Raw genomic sequence first — 18,757 nt, 5'->3', positions numbered from 1 at the left:
ACTTAAAGCTTTTACTCTTAATAAACACAAAAGGCACGTCCACTTTAATAAAAAAAAAAAATATTTATTAAACAAACCAGATCAAGAGCAGAAACGAAATAAAGTGCATAACTGAAAAATAAAGCATCCTAGGCTCAAAACTAACACAACCAACAGCACAGCGCAATTGCGCATTAGGCTCAAAATAAAAAATAAAAAAGTTAGGTTATCACACTAAAACATTGAAATATGCAAATTCTGATATGTTCATAGCCTACTCAAAACAGACAGGGCAAGCTAACGCAGACAAGTGAGCTTACCACTTTTAGATGATATGTCATGTTTGTCGTCAAGCTGTGGAAAACTGTTGCTTGCAAACTTTGCATTCGACCTTTTTCCTGTTATCAATTTTAACAAAATGCTGCCACACTGTCGATTTCTTTGTTGTTGACATGTTAGAAGAGGACTGACTATTAAACGCTCTCACAATTAAATAAATAATATTCAGCATCAAACCTTCTACGCTCGACGCTCTCTCTTGGGTTGAACTAATCCAAAAAAGGTGAAAACAAGGGGGGTGTTTTGAAGACAGACTGTTACAGTGAAACAAAGGTACTCTGAAAACACCCCCATTAGCAGTTAGTGCTTTCCACCTGATGAAATGAGCGCGCCTCAGCGCGGCAAAACTGATGAAATAAAAACGCGGCAGAAAATCGACCAATCAGAATTTTGGTCGAACCAGAACGTATCGACCAACTAATTGACTAATCGACTAGGACAGTACAGCCCTACTAAAAAGACACATCTCTCGTAAACATGCAGTGTGATGTGAACACGCTGGGAAGAAAGCAAAAGGTTAGCAAATTGAATACGGTAACCTGTAACAAAGTGTAAATTAAATATAGCGTAATATTCAAACAATTGATACAAGCCCATTTAAATTTTAACCCTGTGCGCTGCGCAAAAGTTCAGTTATAAGAATGTTGGCCTAATAGTTAGGCTAATTTAGCCTACTTTTGAAACGTTTATGTATATATTTTTTATATTTTTGATTATATAAATTTTATTTATATTATTAGGCCCATTTATTCGTTTTATTTTACAGCAGTATGTGTGTACAATGGATATACACCCATTTAAATTTTAATCGTGCGCGTTGCGCAAAAGTTCACTTATCAAAATTCTGGCCTAATAGTAAATTTACTTTTAAAATTTTTATGTAGGCTATATTTTTGTTTATATAATTGTTATTTATATTATTAGGCCCATTTATTCGTTTAATTTTACAGGACTTTGGCTATAGGCTAGGCTATTCCTTATACAGGCCTAATTTGTCATTTGAAATAAAACATTTCTATTTGAAAAATGTTGTTGTTGCTCATCAGTTCTTTAGGAGGTAAGGCTGTGGTCTAAGCTAAAAGTGATATACATGTAGATTTTTTTTTTTCCTTTTTTGGAGCGAGCGGGGGGCGATTTGAGTGGAGCGCGGAGCAAACTGCGTTGAGCGCTGAGAGATGATGAGCGGAGCGGCCTGATGTAGCTTTGAGCGGGGGAGCGAACATTTCCGTGAGCGATGATGAGCGGAGATTCACCGCTCCACTCCGCTCATATGCTCTCTAGTACTATATAAATTACAAAGGTTTAATTGGCATCTTTATTTCAAACGACCCGACCGACCGCGACCCGAATATCATTAACAATATTTTTGGATGACTCATAACCGCGCGCTCATTTCGGATCAACCCGCGCATCACTGTACCACATGCATCATCTTCTGCCTATTTTTCTAAACTGCTTCAACAGTGCTGCTCTGTCATCAACATGATAAGCCCACCCTGACTTTTTTAATCATAGTTAGGACATGCAGAGCAAATGAAAATTTTCTAGTGGTATGTATTCTAGTGGACTAGTGATGGGGACGAGACCGCCTATGCCGAGTCCGAGTCAAGACCGAGTCTTTGAAGGGTCGAGTCCGAGTCAAGACCGAGTCTTCGAAGGAACAAGTCCGAGTTGAGTCCGAGAAAGCAGAAATCGGTCTCGAGACAGGACTCTACATCACTAGTCATCAGCATAACAATGGAAACTAATTCCATGTTTCCTTATAATATTTCCAAGTGGCATCATATATACTGAGAATAACAGAGGGCCTAACACAGATCCCTGCGGCACTCCATAGTTTACTGGAGGTATGATCGATTTTTCTCCATTTAAATAGACAAAATGGTAGCGGTTTAGATAAGTATGATTTGAACCAGCTTAATGCTTGTCCTTGAACACCAGTATAATTTTGTAGTCGATCTAAGAGTATTGTGTGATCTATAGTATCGAACGCAGCACTAAGATCAAGTAAAACTAGTATTGAGATACAGCCTTGGTCAGAAGCTAAAAGTAAATCATTTGTGATTTTAACGAGCGCAGTTTCAGTGCTATGGTGCGGCCTGAATCCAGACTGAAACTTCTCATAGATATAATTTTCTTGCAAGAAAGAGCCCAGTTGAGCCCACACAGTAAATTCCCCGGTGTTAATTTAACACCGCTCGGTGTTCATATGGGAACCACCAGCAGGGTGTTAAAAGTAACACTGAAGCAGTGTTAGAGTTAATTAGATAATTAAATAATTAATTGAGTGATGATTGTTCAATTATTGAAGACACCTGATGATAACAAGCAGAATCACTGAAGAAAAGAGAAACAAAAGAACTACAACTGACTTCCAGACACAGCTTTAGATGAAATCAACTGAAAAGACATGAAATCTATATTATTACAAACCAGTTTGACCTTATTTCTGCCATTCCTCTACAGAAGTTCTTTTTGTGAATGAACAAATTTTTAGATGTTAAAGTTTTATTGAAAATGTTTGGTCACCATTATGACGATCCGTGTTTCCTCTAGTTGGGTGGTTTGACAATTTATATATTGTTTTTATTTGTTGTCTTTGTAACAGTGTTTACTGAAACACATAATTTGTTGCAAAGGAAACCATAAACAAATATATGATATGTATTTCATCATCATCATAAAAAAAAACTGTTTGACAAATGTCATAACTGACCAAAAGAGGTCACTTGTTATTAACAGATTTTTACCATTGATATTTTTTTCCCCAAAGATCAAACATTCTGAATTTTAACTTCTAAATACATTGCGAGAAAATAAACCGAAAACACACGCACACACACAAACATCAAGAATCAGCATATGAATCACAACAATGGTGAAATGCTTCATGCTGCAATGCATGCTGGGAGCCATTAGATTTATAATATGCTGGCTCCCAGCATGCATTGCTGCAGGAAGCATGTCACCATTGTTGAGATTTATATGCTAATTCTTGGTGTCTGCGTGTGTCTTAAATAGTTTGCTCCACAATGTTCGAAAAGAAAAAAAAAGAATAGAAAAAAACTTCATAATTCAGAATGTCTACTAATGTTCTACTTCATGATGGTTAAAACTCCATCACTTGATCATCTTTGTTTCTGGCTTACTTTGTAACAAATTATGTGTTTTGATAAACACTGTTACAAAGACCACAAACTTGCATAGCAAAGCCAAGAGTCAAACTGCCCAACTAAAGCAAACACGGATCACCATAATGGTAAATTTACTAAAACATATTTTTTCCAATAAAACATCAACATCTACACCTCTAATAATTTTCAATAACTAGTTGGTAATACGTGAAGCTGGTAATGCTGTTTGTGGAGTTGTTTAATCCTCCTCTTCTGAGATCTTCACAGATTTAATGTCTTCTTTTATCTTCAGTTGATTTCATCTCCGGAAGTCTTGTGTTTCTCTTTTCTTCAGTGATTCTGCTTGTTATCATCAGGTGTCTTCAATGCTCAATCATCGCTCAATTAATCACTTAATTATCTCATTAACTCTAACACTGCTTCAGTGTTACTTTTAACACCCTGCTGGTGGTTCCCATATAAACACCGAGCGGTGTTAAATTTAACACCAGGGAATTTACTGTGCAAGAAAGAGCCCAAGAAAGAGCCCAGGAGTCGCACAGGTAGACCTGTTTGCCTCCCCAGACACGACCCATTGCCAGTGGTTTTACTCCCTGACCGAGGGGACCCTCGGCACGGACGCCCTGGCTCACAGCTGACCCCGCGACCTGCGCAAGTATGCGTTTCCCCCAGTGAGCCTTCTTGCACAGACCCTGTGCAAGGTCAGGGAGGACGAGCAGCAGGTCCTTCTATTGGCGCCGTATTGGCCCACCAGGACTTGGTTCATGGAACTCATGCTCCTCGCGACAGCCCCTCCTTGGCCGATTCCTCTGAGGAAGGACCTCCTTTCTCAGAGACGGGGCACTCTATGGCACCCGCGTCCAGACCTCTGGAAACTCCATGTCTGGTCCCTGGATGGGACGCGGAGGTTCTAGGTGGTCTACCACAGGCAGTGGTAGACACCATCACTTCCGCTAAAGCCCCCTCTACGAGGCGCCTCTATGCGTTGAAGTGGAACCTGTTCGTCGAATGATGTTCCTCCCGTCAGGAGGACCCCCGAACTTGCCCGATCAGAGTCGTGCTTTCCTTCCTGCAAGATGGGTTGGAGCGAAGGCTGTCTCCCTCCACCCTCAAAGTGTATGTCGCTGCAATAGCTGCACATCACAATTCAGTAGAAGGTAAGTCTTTGGGAAAGCACGACCTGATCATCAGATTCCTTAAGGGTGCTAGGAGGTTAAATACACCTCGTGTTTTGCACTCTGTACCCTCTTGGGACTTAGCTCTGGTACTTAGAGCTCTTCAAAGTCCTCCTTTTGAGCCTTTGTCGACAGTAGAGCTTAATATCCTGTCCATTAAGACAGCGCTCCTGTTAGCTTTGGCCTCTTTCAAGAGGGTCGGGGATCTGCAGGCATTTTCGGTCGACGAATCGTGCCTAGAGTTTGGGCCGGGCCTTTCTCACGTTGTATTGAGACCCCGGCTCGGATATGTGCCCAAGGTTCCAACCACTCCCTTCGCGGATCAGGTAGTGAACCTGCAAGCGCTGCCCCAGGAGAAGGCGTCCTTGCCCTGCGGGTTTGTATTGACAGAACGCAAAGCTTCAGGACCTCAGATCAGCTCTTTGTCTGTTACGGAGGCCAGCAGAAGGGGAAGGCTGTCTCCAAGCAGAGGTTAGCCCACTGGTTAGTGGATGCTATCACCCAAGCGTTTGAGTCTCTGGGTGAGCCTTGTCCTCCCAGGTTGCGGGCTCACTCTACTAGAGGTGTTGCCGCTTCCTGGGCTTTGGCTCAAGGCGCCTCGCTGACAGACATCTGTAGAGCTGCAGCCTGAGCGACACCGAACACGTTTGCTAGGTTCTATAGCCTACGTGTGGAACCTGTTTCCTCCCGAGTACTTGCTACGGCCAGTGGTGCGAGGGAATAGGTTGTGTCGGCTTGCTACGCCACTCCGCCTCTCTGCCGGATACGTGCGTCTTTTGCTCCATATGGCGCCTAACGTTGGTGAGCCTCGTGAGTTCCTCCATCACCCCTCCGGTGACAGGCGTGGCGGACTGCCCGGCGCCAGGTTTGCTACCTCTAGTAGGAGTTGCTAGTAGACTGGGTGTTTTTTCCAGTGGTCTCTACGGTGACCCATGATGCCACGTGCAGTTCAGCCGTTTCTTCCCCTTGACGGACTCGTTCTGTCGTCCCTGTTGAGTACGCTCCCACTTCCCTCGGATTGGGACCACCTCAGGGACTGCCATATGTTCAGTGTGATTCCCTAGCTAGCTCCCGCAACTTTTACATGAATCTGCTGCAGGGTAGCTTAGCTGGGCGCTGGAAGGGGCCAGCACCATGGCGCTTTGTTAGGGATCCCAATTTGTCAGGGAACTCCCCCGACGACAGTTCCCAGGACGAAAGGGAACGTCTCGGTTACGTATGTAACCCTGTACTCAGGGAACGGAGACGTGTCGTCCCTTCGCCATGTTACTGTACCTTCGCGGAGGACTGGACACTGTTCGGCTCCTCAGCGAAAAGCACTGTGTGCGTTGCTTCCGCCTTTTTATACCCGCGCTGGTAGGCGGGCTGCGGAATGCAAATCTTGCATGCCAATGTCCATTGGCTTGTTTTAATTCTCTCGAAGGCATTTGGCTCCCTAGCGTGATCCCAATTCATCAGGGAACTCCCCGACGACGCGTCTCCGTTCCCTGTACTCAGGGAACGAGGGTTATACGTAACCGAGACGTTAATGATCATATTTTCTCTTTTCTTTTGAGAAAATATGATCAGGTGATTTTGGGAAAATGTTGATTTAGTGGCCTGAACACATTGATGACTCCCAGCATGCATTGCAGCATGAATAAATTATGCAGCTGAATGGTCTATCTATTATCTTTACTTGCTTTAATTTGTGCTTTTGTTGTGATTTTAAGTAGCCTGTTTTGGGATGTTTAGAGTTGATCTGTTAATCTGAATATTTAATCTGAATATTTTATTGTCACTATTGTTGAGATTCATATGCTGATTTTTGATGTCTAAGTTATGTTATAACGCTTTTTTGTGCATCTGGTAATGCTGTTTTTGGAGTTGTTTAATGACGTTGGAGCCTGATGTGTTTACACCAAAATTTGACGTCTGAGCGATGTTGGAGTCCATGTCCAATAACATTTCTAGCTAGGGTGAGTCACATTGTGGCCATAATATGAGCACACAGTGAGTGCACTGTGCGGTTACAATTTTAGCTCACTGTGAACTCACATTGTGGTCATATGGAGAGATCACTGTGAGATCAACGTGTTGACTGGGAACTCAAAGTGTCAGCTATATTACAAATAATTTTGATCGGATTGAAAGAGGTGGTTTATTGAGAGAACATGTAAACACTTGGTCGATTGAGAACCGAAACTGAAAGGACGACGTATGGCTCTCCTACTGACTTGTCCTTATCAGTGCGGCTCTCATGAAAAAAAATGTGAAGACCCATATGGCATTTCATCATCTTTTGTCTTTGTTGGTACTCCCTTGTGTCTTCTAGCTTATGACAACTGTTTTCGACTTCTCTGAGATAATTTTACACGCATATCTTTCGACATTTTGAACTACCGCGGAAATGTCAGAGCACGTCGCGTGACGATTCTGAACGAATCACGTTGTCAGAAATTGGCATCAGCCAATGAGATTGCGCATTTCGAGTTAAATCACCTGTTTTACTTTCATGATTTGTTGCTGATAGACAGGAAATTACCATATTTGGATCCGACGGCATTGAAAAGAAGAGAGAGAGCTTTCCAACGGTATACGAGATGAAGGGGTACAGAGAGCGATCGCGGAGCAGCGGGATGATTTAGAACGCCAACTTTTGATGAATTTAGGCGAAATCTGCACACTCCAAACAGACAAAGTGTAGTAAAATAAAGACCTAAATGTGTATTTTGGACTTTTTTTCAGCACAAGTCTGAAAGAATACATATTATTGAAGACAAATAACCCAAAATCTCAAAATTGACCAGTGAAAAAAAAACTATGTTTTTGCCTGCCGTGTCTCGCCTTAAAGAGAAAAACTCGGCCAGCAGTGGGGAAGCGATGATCGCTGAAGCGCCGTCACACTAGCACCAGAGATGACAAACTTATTTTCCTGAAGGCTCGTTTTAAGTGAAAATCTGAAAAGCACTGTGTATGCGTTGCTTCCGCCTATTTTATACCCGCGCTGATAGGCGGGCGGCGGAATGCAAATCTTGCATGTCAATGTCCATTGGCTTGTTTTAATTCTCTCGAAGGCAATTGGCTCCCTAGCGTGATCCCAATTCCTGACGACAAGTCGGAGTTCCCAGGACGAAAGGGAACACACAGTTACAGCTACCAGAAAAAAGTTAACGTTAAGAAGTCAGGTCAAGTGCCCAAATAAAGCAAATACTGATCATCAAATCAAAAATACATAATAAGATTTGACAGAAATCAAGTCAAACTGGTTTGCCATCTTATTACAAACCAGTTTGACTTGATTTTACAGAAATCAAGTCAAACTGGTTTGTAATAAGATGGCAAAGCTGTTTTTGAAGTTGATTTTTTTTGCCATGTTAATTTCAGCCTTTATGGCCTCTGATTGAAAGAAGTCACAGACAATATGCAAATAGAAATAAGACATACAACTGTATTTAACATTATATATATATAATGTAATGGCATAGAATCCTGCTGTACATAAAGCAAGATTGAATTGTTAGTGTTTCAATGTTGATTCAATGTAAATGATATGATTTAATTTAAGTTGAACAAATGTCGATTTTATGTTGATCTTGATCTATTCTTCATCATTGAAGTTACATTATTTCAGGGTGTAAGCCTGATGAAAAATAAATGTTAAGTTTCAACCTTGATTCAATGTTGATCTGCTATCAGGGATATAGTTCTTTATAATTAAAAACACAACAAGTACTGTTTTTGACTAAGTGTGGCATATTCAGAACTACTGTACAGTGAATGACAGCCAGCCACACCTGAGAACAATCTACAGGTTTCATACATTTCTATAAATACATTTCCATGAATTTTGAGGCAAATATTCATGTTCATTCAATTCATGTTCAAATTTACCATAACATATCTGTAGCCTACATACATTAGAAAATATTCAGAAAATAAGCCAATAGAGACACAGTGTGTAACATTACCAGGTGAGATGGTCACTGGTGTGACAGTTGTAGGGCTGGTGTTAATGCTGCCAGTGTCTGAAAGTTTGGATGAATAGTGATTAATGAACAGAGACACAAATATCATGAATGTGTAGAAAGAGCTCATGTGAATATAATTACCTGCACAGTATGCTGAATTGCAGAGAGTTGGACTAACCAGCTCATAGACATAATAATTGCCTGGACAGGCTTTGACTTTAATGGCAAAAGACCCGTAATAGCAGCAGTAACTCCCAGCATTACCGCAGACATCTCGAGTGACAACTCCATCTGTTACTGTTGGGTGTCCACCACGTATCCACAGTGCAATAACAGTGCCACAGCTGTACTGAGCAACACATGTGTCTGGGATATGAGCGCTCATGTTGTTAATGAAGAGACGATACCAGCCGCTCCAGGAGACAGACCTGTCACAGTTTCTGACTGAAGCATCTGTATTATTGATGGATCTCCATGTATTGTTCAGCACAGTGTAGATGATGCAGGGGTCAACAGAGAGATTAGCTGTTATGAAAATATATTAAGAAATTAACAAGTTTCTGAAAAACATTTGTTATTATAAAATGTAACCAGAAATCCAGCTTTTGGTACAGCTTCTAACCAGTTTGATTTTATTTCTGTCAGAAGACTACAAAAGTTCTTATGTTGACGTTGTATTGTTTCATTTGAAGTCACCATTATTGTGATCAATGTTCACTTTTGTTGAGCTCTTGCCCCCTGACTTTATAACATTAGTTTTTCTCTGGCTGCTGTAACTGTGTGTTTATAAAGCACATTTGTTATAACAAGAAAAACCAAGAAAAAGTATGATCAGACGATGCTGGCTATATTCTAATGATGACCTAATTATGATAATAGTTATGAAATAAGCATGACTTGCACAATTTAATTCCATATGGAAAATGTAATATTATTAATACATATTACAGTAATCAGTTATGAGTGATGCACAAAAAAAGCATTATAGCATAACTTAGACATCAACAATCAGCATATGAATCCCAACAATAGTGACAATAAAATATTCAGATAAACAGATCAACTCTAAATATCCCAAAACAGGCTACTTAAAATCACAACAGAAGCGCAAATAAAGAAAATAGTAAGACCATTCAGCTGCAGAATTTATTCATGTCTCAGTGCATGCTGGGAGTCATCGATGTGTTTTGTTCTCTGCTGGCACCCAGATTGCAAACACAACAAGAACTGTTTTTGACTAAGTGTGGCATATTCAGAACTACTGTACGTGAATGACAGCCAGACACCCTGAGAACAATCTACAGGTTTCATACATTTCTACCAAAAAATTTCCATGACTTTTGAGGCAAATATTCCTGTTAAAATCCATGTTCAAATTTACCATATAGCCTACATACATTAGAAAACATTCAGAAAATAAGCCAATAGAAACACAGTGTGTAACATTACCAGGTGAGATGGTCACTGGTGTGACAGTTGTAGGGCTGGTGTTAATGCTGCCAGTGTCTGAAAGTTTGGATGAATAGTGATTAATGAACAGAGACACAAATATCATGAGTGTGTAGAAAGAGCTCATGTGAATATAATTACCTGCACAGTATGCTGAATTACACACAGTTGGTCTAACCAGCTCATAGACATAATAATTGCCTGGACAGGCTTTGACTCTAATGGGAGAAGACCCGTAAAAGCAGCAGTAACTCGCGTAACCACTCCAGTGACCACAGACATCTCGAGTGACGACTCCATCTGTTACTGTTGGGTGTCCACCACGCATCCACAGTGGGATATCAGTGCCACAGCTGTACTGAGCAACACACGTGTCTGGGATACGAGCGTTCATGCCGTTAATGAAGAGACGATACCAGCCGCTCCAGGAGACAGACCTGTCACACTTTCTGACTGAAGCATATGTATTACTGATGGATCTCCATGGATTGTCCAGCGCATTGTAGTTGTAGCAGGGGTCTGCAGAGAGATTACCTATATTAAAGGGTAACTAAACCCTAAACCAACATTTTTTAGTCAATGATCTGTAAGAATGGGGCTTTATTAGTGCTGTTCATTGATTCAAGTAACTTTTTGACATTTGGGTATAAAGTGTTTTAATTCTACAATATATGGTGTAAAAACGTCTGAGTGCTGCCCTCTTCAGGTTGAACGGTGGCTACTGCAGTTGAATTTTCCTATTGGATGTTTGCGGTACTGCGTGACGTAAGCAGGTTCCAGCTCACCACGCCCTTGGCTGTATAAAACCCCTCATTTCATCAAAACCACTGTAGCGAGCCAGGAGTTGGAATTGAGTATTTTAGCATCTATTTAGCATAGCATTTATATAGTTATTTAGATTATTTTGTGTAGCCTAGCATAGTTGTTAGTGTATGATTGTTAGAAGCATAGTTAGTTAGTAGCATAGTATTGCATCAGTTAGAATAGCTTCAATTTAGCGTAGATTTATTTAGTATAGTGGTCAGGATGGTACGCAGGTGTAGTGTTGCTGGTTGCAACAGCACTGCTGGACTGCATAGCTTTCCAGCAGACTTGGAAATTATGCACCAGTGTTTGCATGCACTTGGCCTGGAAGACCGTGAGTTCCCGCCTAGAGCTCAAGTGTGCAACCTGCATTTTACGTGGGATTGCTTCTCCAACACAATAGAGGTGGAAATGAGCTTCTCCACACAGCTCGCGCTGAAAAGCGACGCAGTGCCAAACGCTGCTCCTCCTGCATGGGCTCCACCACCGCAGCGGCGTCTTGATGTGAGTGATCATATATATTTTAATCACAATTTATGGTTAGGCTAAAGTTAATCCACTGGGGTCGACAAACACGCTGGCGCAGTTTGCTGGATTTTTTTCACATAGTGGCTAAATATGAATATGCCTACAGAGAGCGCGTGCTATTGACATCAACTCGATAAAACTCATCAGATGCATGTACTTTATGTCGTCTTGCGACCCTGTGAGGAGTGAAGGTGGGGGAGAAAAGTCCTTGATTTCAAATGACAGCTCTTTTGCAAAGCTACTTGCATCACTCCAATCACTCTCCATTTTAGAGTCTGACAGCAGCTGTCAATTAATCCTAACAACTGTTTATAAAGCACATTTGTTATAACAAGAAAAACCAAGAGAAAGTATGATCAGGTGATGCTGGCTATATTCTATTGATGACCTAATTATGATGATAGTTATGAAATAAGCATGACTCATGCAGTTTAATTCCATATGGAAAGTGTGTTATATTATTAATACATATTACAGCAATCAGTTATGAGTGATGCACAAAAAAAAGCATATAGTGTGACAAGTGGTATGTGAAAGTATAGTTCCTAATTCATTATTTAATTTACAATAGTCTGTTATATTAATGTTCATATCAGAATGCGTATTAAGTTTTGTCACTGTGTTAAAATTAAACAACGAGTAATATTAATAAGTGGAATGCAGATAATGCTGATTCTTGTCTGTATGGGTTGATTATTCGTCAATGTGTTGGTAATGCCTCGGGGCTTCAGTAGGGGATCGCGCTTCTCCTCCTCATTCTAGACGAGTGAAGGCTAGAGCTGCCTGTGCGTGTTTCTTCAACCTTCTCCCGTTACTTTTCACTTTTTTTAAGGTAATTACCACTCACAAAGCAATGTAAATTTTAACACGTTGATAGTACATTTCGTTATGTTACTGTAGTTTTATATGAGTAAAAGAGACGTTTTTGCATGTGTATATTGTTTAAAGAGTTTTGTGCTAACTGAGAAGATGTGTAGTGTTATGCTAGCAGCCAGAGACCTCATGGCTCCGTCGTGTCCGAGTCCCGCTATGCAAGTGTTTTCTTTGTCGTTGGTGTTTAAGCGAGCTACTGCTGCTATGTCCACATGTTTTTGCTGTAAGGTTTATTGTGTATTTATCACTATAAGGGTGAGTTCATGTCATGCTGAGGCAATTAATACTGTTAAAAGTATAATTCATTTTAGCATTATGTGAGAACTCATTTAAAAAAAAAAGTATTGAAATGTCATTTGATATATATATATATTTTTTAAAACAATTAACATTTCATATGGTAATTTAGTTAAAAAGATCATTTAGAATGCATTAAGAAGGTATTTGTGACTGTGGTCCTGAATCTGATGAGTGCACGAATATTGAAATATTATCGGTTCAAAAAAACCGCCCACAAAACCTCTTACAATACAACTTTAACATCGTAGGATGTCCTGTTACTTTATCCTCTACAGTAAAAGACCTGGGTGTTATACTTGACTGTAACCTGTCTTTCGAAAATCATATTTCATATGTTACAAAAACAGCCTTTTTCCACCTTAGAAACATTGCTAAGCTATGTAATATCCTATCAGTTTCTGATGCAGAAAAGTTAGTTCATGCATTCATGACCTCGAGACTAGATTACTGTAATGCTTTATTAGCTGGTTGTCCTGCATCCTTAATAAACAAGCTACAGTTAGTCCAAAATGCAGCCGCTAGAGTTCTAACTAGATCAAGAAAATATGATCATATAACACCGATTTTATCATCACTGCATTGGTTACCTATAAAGTTCCGTATTATTTACAAGGTATTGCTACTGACTTATAAAGCCCTAAACGGCTTAGCTCCAGTCTATTTAACGGATCTTCTATCGTCCTATAATCCATCGCGCTCTTTAAGATCAATAGATTCGAGGCTTTTGGTCATACCTGGGATATCCAGATCATCCAAAGGAGGGAGATCATTTTCACATTTAGCTCCAAAACTCTGGAATAGCCTTCCTGATACTGTTCGTTGCTCAGACTCGCTCTCCCAGTTTAAAACTAGATTAAAGACGCATTTTTTCGGCCAGGCATTCATATAATATTTTTAATCTTACAGTTCAAACTACAATCCGGCCTCTAGTTCATAAACGCCAGAGGAGAACTGGCCCCCGACTGAGCCTGGGTTCTCCCAAGGTTTTTTTTTTTTCTCCATTGGGTCACCTGATGGAGTTTTAGGACACCATTAGGTCACTTGATGGAGTTTTTCGGTTCCTTGCCACTGTTGCCTTTGGCTTGCTCAGTTGGGGATATTTTGGGGATATTTAATTTAATTTTATCAATCAATAAATTCCACTAGAAACAAACCTTGTTGTATTATTTTAATTTAATACTGTGAAGCTGCTTTGATACAATCTGTATTGTGAAAAGCGCTATACAAATATACTTGACTTGACTTGACTTGAAATGTATGTTTTCTTGTACACATTGTTCAAAAACTCATTCAATACAGATGAGTGAAGGCAAGAGCTGCATGTGTGTTTCTTCAACCTCCTCCCGTTACTTGTCCCTTTTTTTAAGGGCACAACAATAGCATAACTTGGACATCAACAATCAGCAAATGAATCTCAACAATAGTGACAATAAAATATTCAGATAAACAGATCAACTCTAAATATCCCAAAACAGGCTACTTAAAATCACAACAAAAGCACAAACAAAGAAAATAGTAAGATCATTCAGCTGCAGAATTTATTCATGCCGCAATGTAAGCTGGGAATCATCGATGCGTTTAGGGTTACACTTTATTTCGATAGTCCACTTTAGACATTCTACTAACTACACTCTTAAAAGAGATGTGTTAAAAAACAACACACAGCATGTGTTGATGGTATTTTGACACATGTTGTGTTGTGTATATTTTTAACACACAATGTGTGTTAAAATGTAACTCTGGATAGAATAGCACTGGGTGGAGGAGAGTTTGTTTTTATGAAAAAAATTATAGGTATTTTTATATGGTATCCCATAAAATGCTCTAAAATATATAAAACAATACATTCAAATAAATAAATTCAATCTTAATTCATGAAAACTTAAAGATTAACGGTTGTTGTTTTTTCAGCCAATCACATCATGCCTCTTTTTCAATGTCTTTTTCAAATGCTGCTTTCACTTGTTATTAATAACCAGATTAACTTTATTTCTGTCAGACTCTACAGAAGCTCTTATTGAGAATTAACAGGTTTTGGTGTTGATGATTCATTGAATGTTTCATTTAAAGTCACCAGAATCGTGATTAGTGTCAGCTTTATTTGGGCTCTTGACCCTTGACTCTTTAACATTAGTTTACTCTGATTGCTGTAAAAGTGTGTTTATTTGAACACATTTGAAACAGCAGAAATAATCATGAGAAAAACATGCTCAGATAATAATATTATCACTATGAACATGTAAAAATGTTAAGCTAAGCAAGAGTTAAATATTTGAAAGATTAGTGTACTTTTAAAAGGATTATCATATTACAATTAGCTTCAAATTATTTTTAAATACCGTTCGTACAGGACTTTACAGACTATGGTAACAAACAGACATCAAGCATCCGCGTATGAATCTCAACAATGGTGAAAAACGAAAAGCTTCATGCCGCAATTCATGCTGGGTGCCACCATACACATCTCATCCATGACTCCCAGCATGCATTGCGGCATGAAGCTTTTCGTTTGTCACCATTGTTGAGATTCATACGCGGATTCTTGAGGTCTGTATTTGTCTAGCTTCTGCTGCAGATTACAATTTTTGGAAAACATGTTTTAATATGATGGATAGCATGATGTAGTATCACAAGATTGCTATAAATAACAGCACATAAATAAATTAAATGCGCACCATCCATATACTCATAAACTTGATCAGATCAGCACTTGTTCATTATGACATCATCAAGAAACATCTGATCATATTATCTCTTGCCAAATGTATTTTATTAAAATACATTAAAAGTAGCCAGAAAAAAACTAAAAGAAGAGTAAAGGGTCAAGAGCTCAAATAAAGGAGCCATTAATCACGATTCTGGTGACTTCAAATAAAACATTCAGTGACGCATCAACATCTAAACTCAGTTAATTCTCAATAAGAGCTTGTCTATGTAGATTCATGATGTCTAAAACATCCAAATGTTCAAACAAACTCTTTATTAAACGTCACTGGACTCCATAAACACAAGTTAACAATACGTTTCAGTGTTCGTCCAAACACTCAGTTGTAAAAACACAGAAAGTGACTCTGGCAAATACACACCGACTACAGTCACATGTGACACATATCTGACACAAGTTGTGTAACTATAACACATTAGTGTGTAAAAGGTTTTAACACACTTCTGTGTTAAGAACAATAACACACTGATTGAGTTAAAAGTAACACAAAATGTGTTGTCCTTAACTAGACACACAGGTGTGTTAAGATATAACACAGGTTGTGTTGTTTTAACACATCCATTTTAAGAGTGTTTTAATTGGTCACATATATGACATCTATGACACAAATTGTGTGATTTATGACACATTAGTGTGTTAAATATTTTAACACACTCACTGTGTTAAGAACAATAACACACTGGTTGAGTTAAAAGTAACACAAAATGTGTTGTCCTTAACTAGACACACAGGTGTGTTAAGATATAACACAGGTTGTGTTGTTTTTAACACACCCGTTTTAAGAGTGTATAAGTAACTTTTCAACTACATGTCAACTAACTCTCATTAGAGTATTAGAAGGCTGTAGTAGACTGTCAGTAGACTGATAGGTTATGGTTAGGTGTTACACTCAAAAAAAAAATTGTGTCTAAACATAAGATTTATGTATTTGAATTGCATAACAAATTCCCATGCATTTGGATTACATAGTTTTAACATAAACCAATCAATAATCTGAATTTGATTCATATTTTTAAGTCATATCTAAATTAAACAGATAAGATTTATGTAATTGTATTAATAAACTGAATGTGATTTATATTTGTCAGTCGTATGTAAATGAAACAGGTAAGATTTATGTAATAGTACACAGAAAAACGCCCATGTTAAATTAACACTTCTCAGTGTTCATATGTGTGCACACTACAGAGTTAAAGTACCATTGAAGCGGTGTTGAAGTTAATGAGATAATTAAGTGGTGATTGAGCATTATGAACACCTGCTGTTAACAAGCAGAATCACTGAAGGAAAGAGAAACACAAGAACTACAACTGACTTCAGACACAGTCGATGAAATCAACTGAAGAGAAAAGAAGACATTAAATCTGTGAAGATCTCAGCAGAGGAGGATTAAACAACTCCACAAACAGAATTACCAGCTTCACCTATTACTAACCAGACTGACTTTATTTCATTTCCGTTTTAATGAAATCAATAGTTGTATTTTAAAGTCACCATGATGGTGGTTAGCGTTTGCTTTAGTTGGGCTCTTGACCATTGACTCTTTAATCTAACATTTTCTCTGGCTGCTATAATTATGTGTATATAAAACACGTTTGTTGCAGCAAAAAAGCCAAGAGAAAAAGAGATCAGGTGATGTTGGCTGTTTATTGATGATGATGACGACAAAGTCATCATCATGTAATTGCCTCATTCGCTGATCTTGTTCAGTGTCTAATGCTTTTTAATATTGTTTTATTCATAAAAGAAGCCATTTGATTTTACAGCATGAAATCTAACAGTGTTGTTTATCAAACAATATACTTTTTTTTTTTTTTTTTTTTAATAGTTAGTGCACAAAAACCTTTCATCTATGGCATTACTTTGACTCACACAGACATCAAGAAACAGCATATGAATCTCAACAATAGTGACAAAAGATACAAAAAATCCAGATGCATAATTTATTAATGCCGCAATGCATGCTGGGAGATATGGGTGAGTTTTGATTGGTGGTACCCAGCATGCACTGCAGCATGAAGCATTTCATTGATTGTCACCATTGTTGAGAGTCATACACTGATTCTTGATGTCTAAGTAATAATGTAGAAGAGAAAGTTTAATGCACTAAATGTTTTTAAAATTCTTTATATTATTTGATTAACTGTTGGATCTAATGCTGTCAGGTCACACAGCTACTATAATAAATAAAACAAAATCACATAACCCCAATTAGGGCTGCACGATATTGGAAAAAAAATTACATTGCGATATTTTTTTCCCAACGATATATATCGCGATATTGCGAGCCATCAATCCAGGCTAAAGTCAATAATTACCATTCCATGTTATTAATAATTTCACTAATAAGCAAGCTTCATTACATTAAGTAACAAAAAGGCCACTTAATATTTTATTCCAGAAACATATTTCTCTCAGAATTCGGTGAACGTTCTACACAGGACCTAACGTTCTTGGACCCGAAAATTTGTTTTCTGTGCTGATTCAGTGACGCGTTCATGTAAACGGCACCTAGACCCAGCAAAAGTAATGATTAATAATATGTAAAATATTACAATGAGACATTTTAATTGTTTATTAATAAACAAGTGTTTTCTGTAAAGATGAAGTTGACAATATACTGACTCGCGATCTTCGCAGCAGTGATCGGGAGAAATGCACTTTTCATACAGATTAAATATAGCTATATATTTTTTAATGGTTCTGTTTAAAAGTAGAGATTTCTGTAGATAATAGATATATTTCTTTCTTTCTTTCTTTTTTTTTTTTAGGTGTGTGAGGCGAGTAGGCTACCTTTTACACTGAGTTTCGGTTCATGGATCATAGCTTAATCTCGGGTTCAGGCGCTGGCTGCTATATTTAATTATTATTAGGCTAATCATTATTAAATCCAGGAAATTGGATAATGAAATACTGATTAAAATTAAGATACAATTAATACAAAACGAAATTCGTTTTAAAGAAAGGCTTTGTGCTTTCTGTTTGAGGTCTCTGTGAAAGTTTTAAAGCAGTCTTTTAGTGTCGCTTTCATAACGGTCGCGTCCGTAATGTCACGTAACATTGTTTTTTCCTCATAAATGCGAACACGAAAAATAAACGAATGTTTAAAAAAGACAACCATCCACAACTTTATAACACTCCAGCAAAGTAGCCTACCTCTTTTTGGTCAACATCCTCCTTTTTGTAGACGAAATAGGCTAGTCCCAAATAGCTGATTTTGACTTTTTTTTTTGCGGCGGATCCTCTTCGTCGCGCATTTTTGAATGTTGGCTGTGAGCGGTGAGCTGCGGCACAGCGAACCAATCACTGTGCAGGCACGCAGAACGCGTATGTCACCCCAGCAAAAAGCCATTCAACAAACTCGTGTTTACTGTGTGCTACCGTTCTCTTATGGGTACTACTAACGTTACCCTTCACATCGCATGTTCCGGCGATGTGACTATCGCTCATTCGCACATCGCGATGTCGATGTTAAAACAGAATATCGTTCAGCCCTAACCC

At 38.7% G+C, this 18,757-nt stretch overlaps 1 protein-coding gene across 3 annotated transcripts in view; it reads right to left on the bottom strand.

Annotated features, from left to right (window-relative positions):
* LOC307152307 (uncharacterized protein) overlaps positions 1–18,757 on the bottom strand; it is a 147,951-nt gene that overhangs the window by 10,500 nt on the left and 118,694 nt on the right. For all 3 annotated transcript variants that reach the window (XM_079860835.1, XM_079860836.1, XM_079860837.1), the window contains 4 exons: positions 10,168–10,545; positions 10,027–10,083; positions 8,719–9,102; positions 8,578–8,634 (listed from right to left, as the gene is read on the bottom strand). In XM_079860835.1, coding sequence (XP_079716961.1) covers positions 8,578–8,634; positions 8,719–9,102; positions 10,027–10,083; positions 10,168–10,545 — 876 coding nt within the window. The remainder of the gene's footprint in view (positions 1–8,577; positions 8,635–8,718; positions 9,103–10,026; positions 10,084–10,167; positions 10,546–18,757) is intronic.

This window comes from Squalius cephalus (assembly GCF_949319135.1).
Source record: "Squalius cephalus genome assembly, chromosome: 2".
Classification (NCBI taxonomy): domain Eukaryota; kingdom Metazoa; phylum Chordata; class Actinopteri; order Cypriniformes; family Leuciscidae; genus Squalius; species Squalius cephalus.
This window is presented reverse-complemented; position numbering and strand designations above follow the sequence as displayed.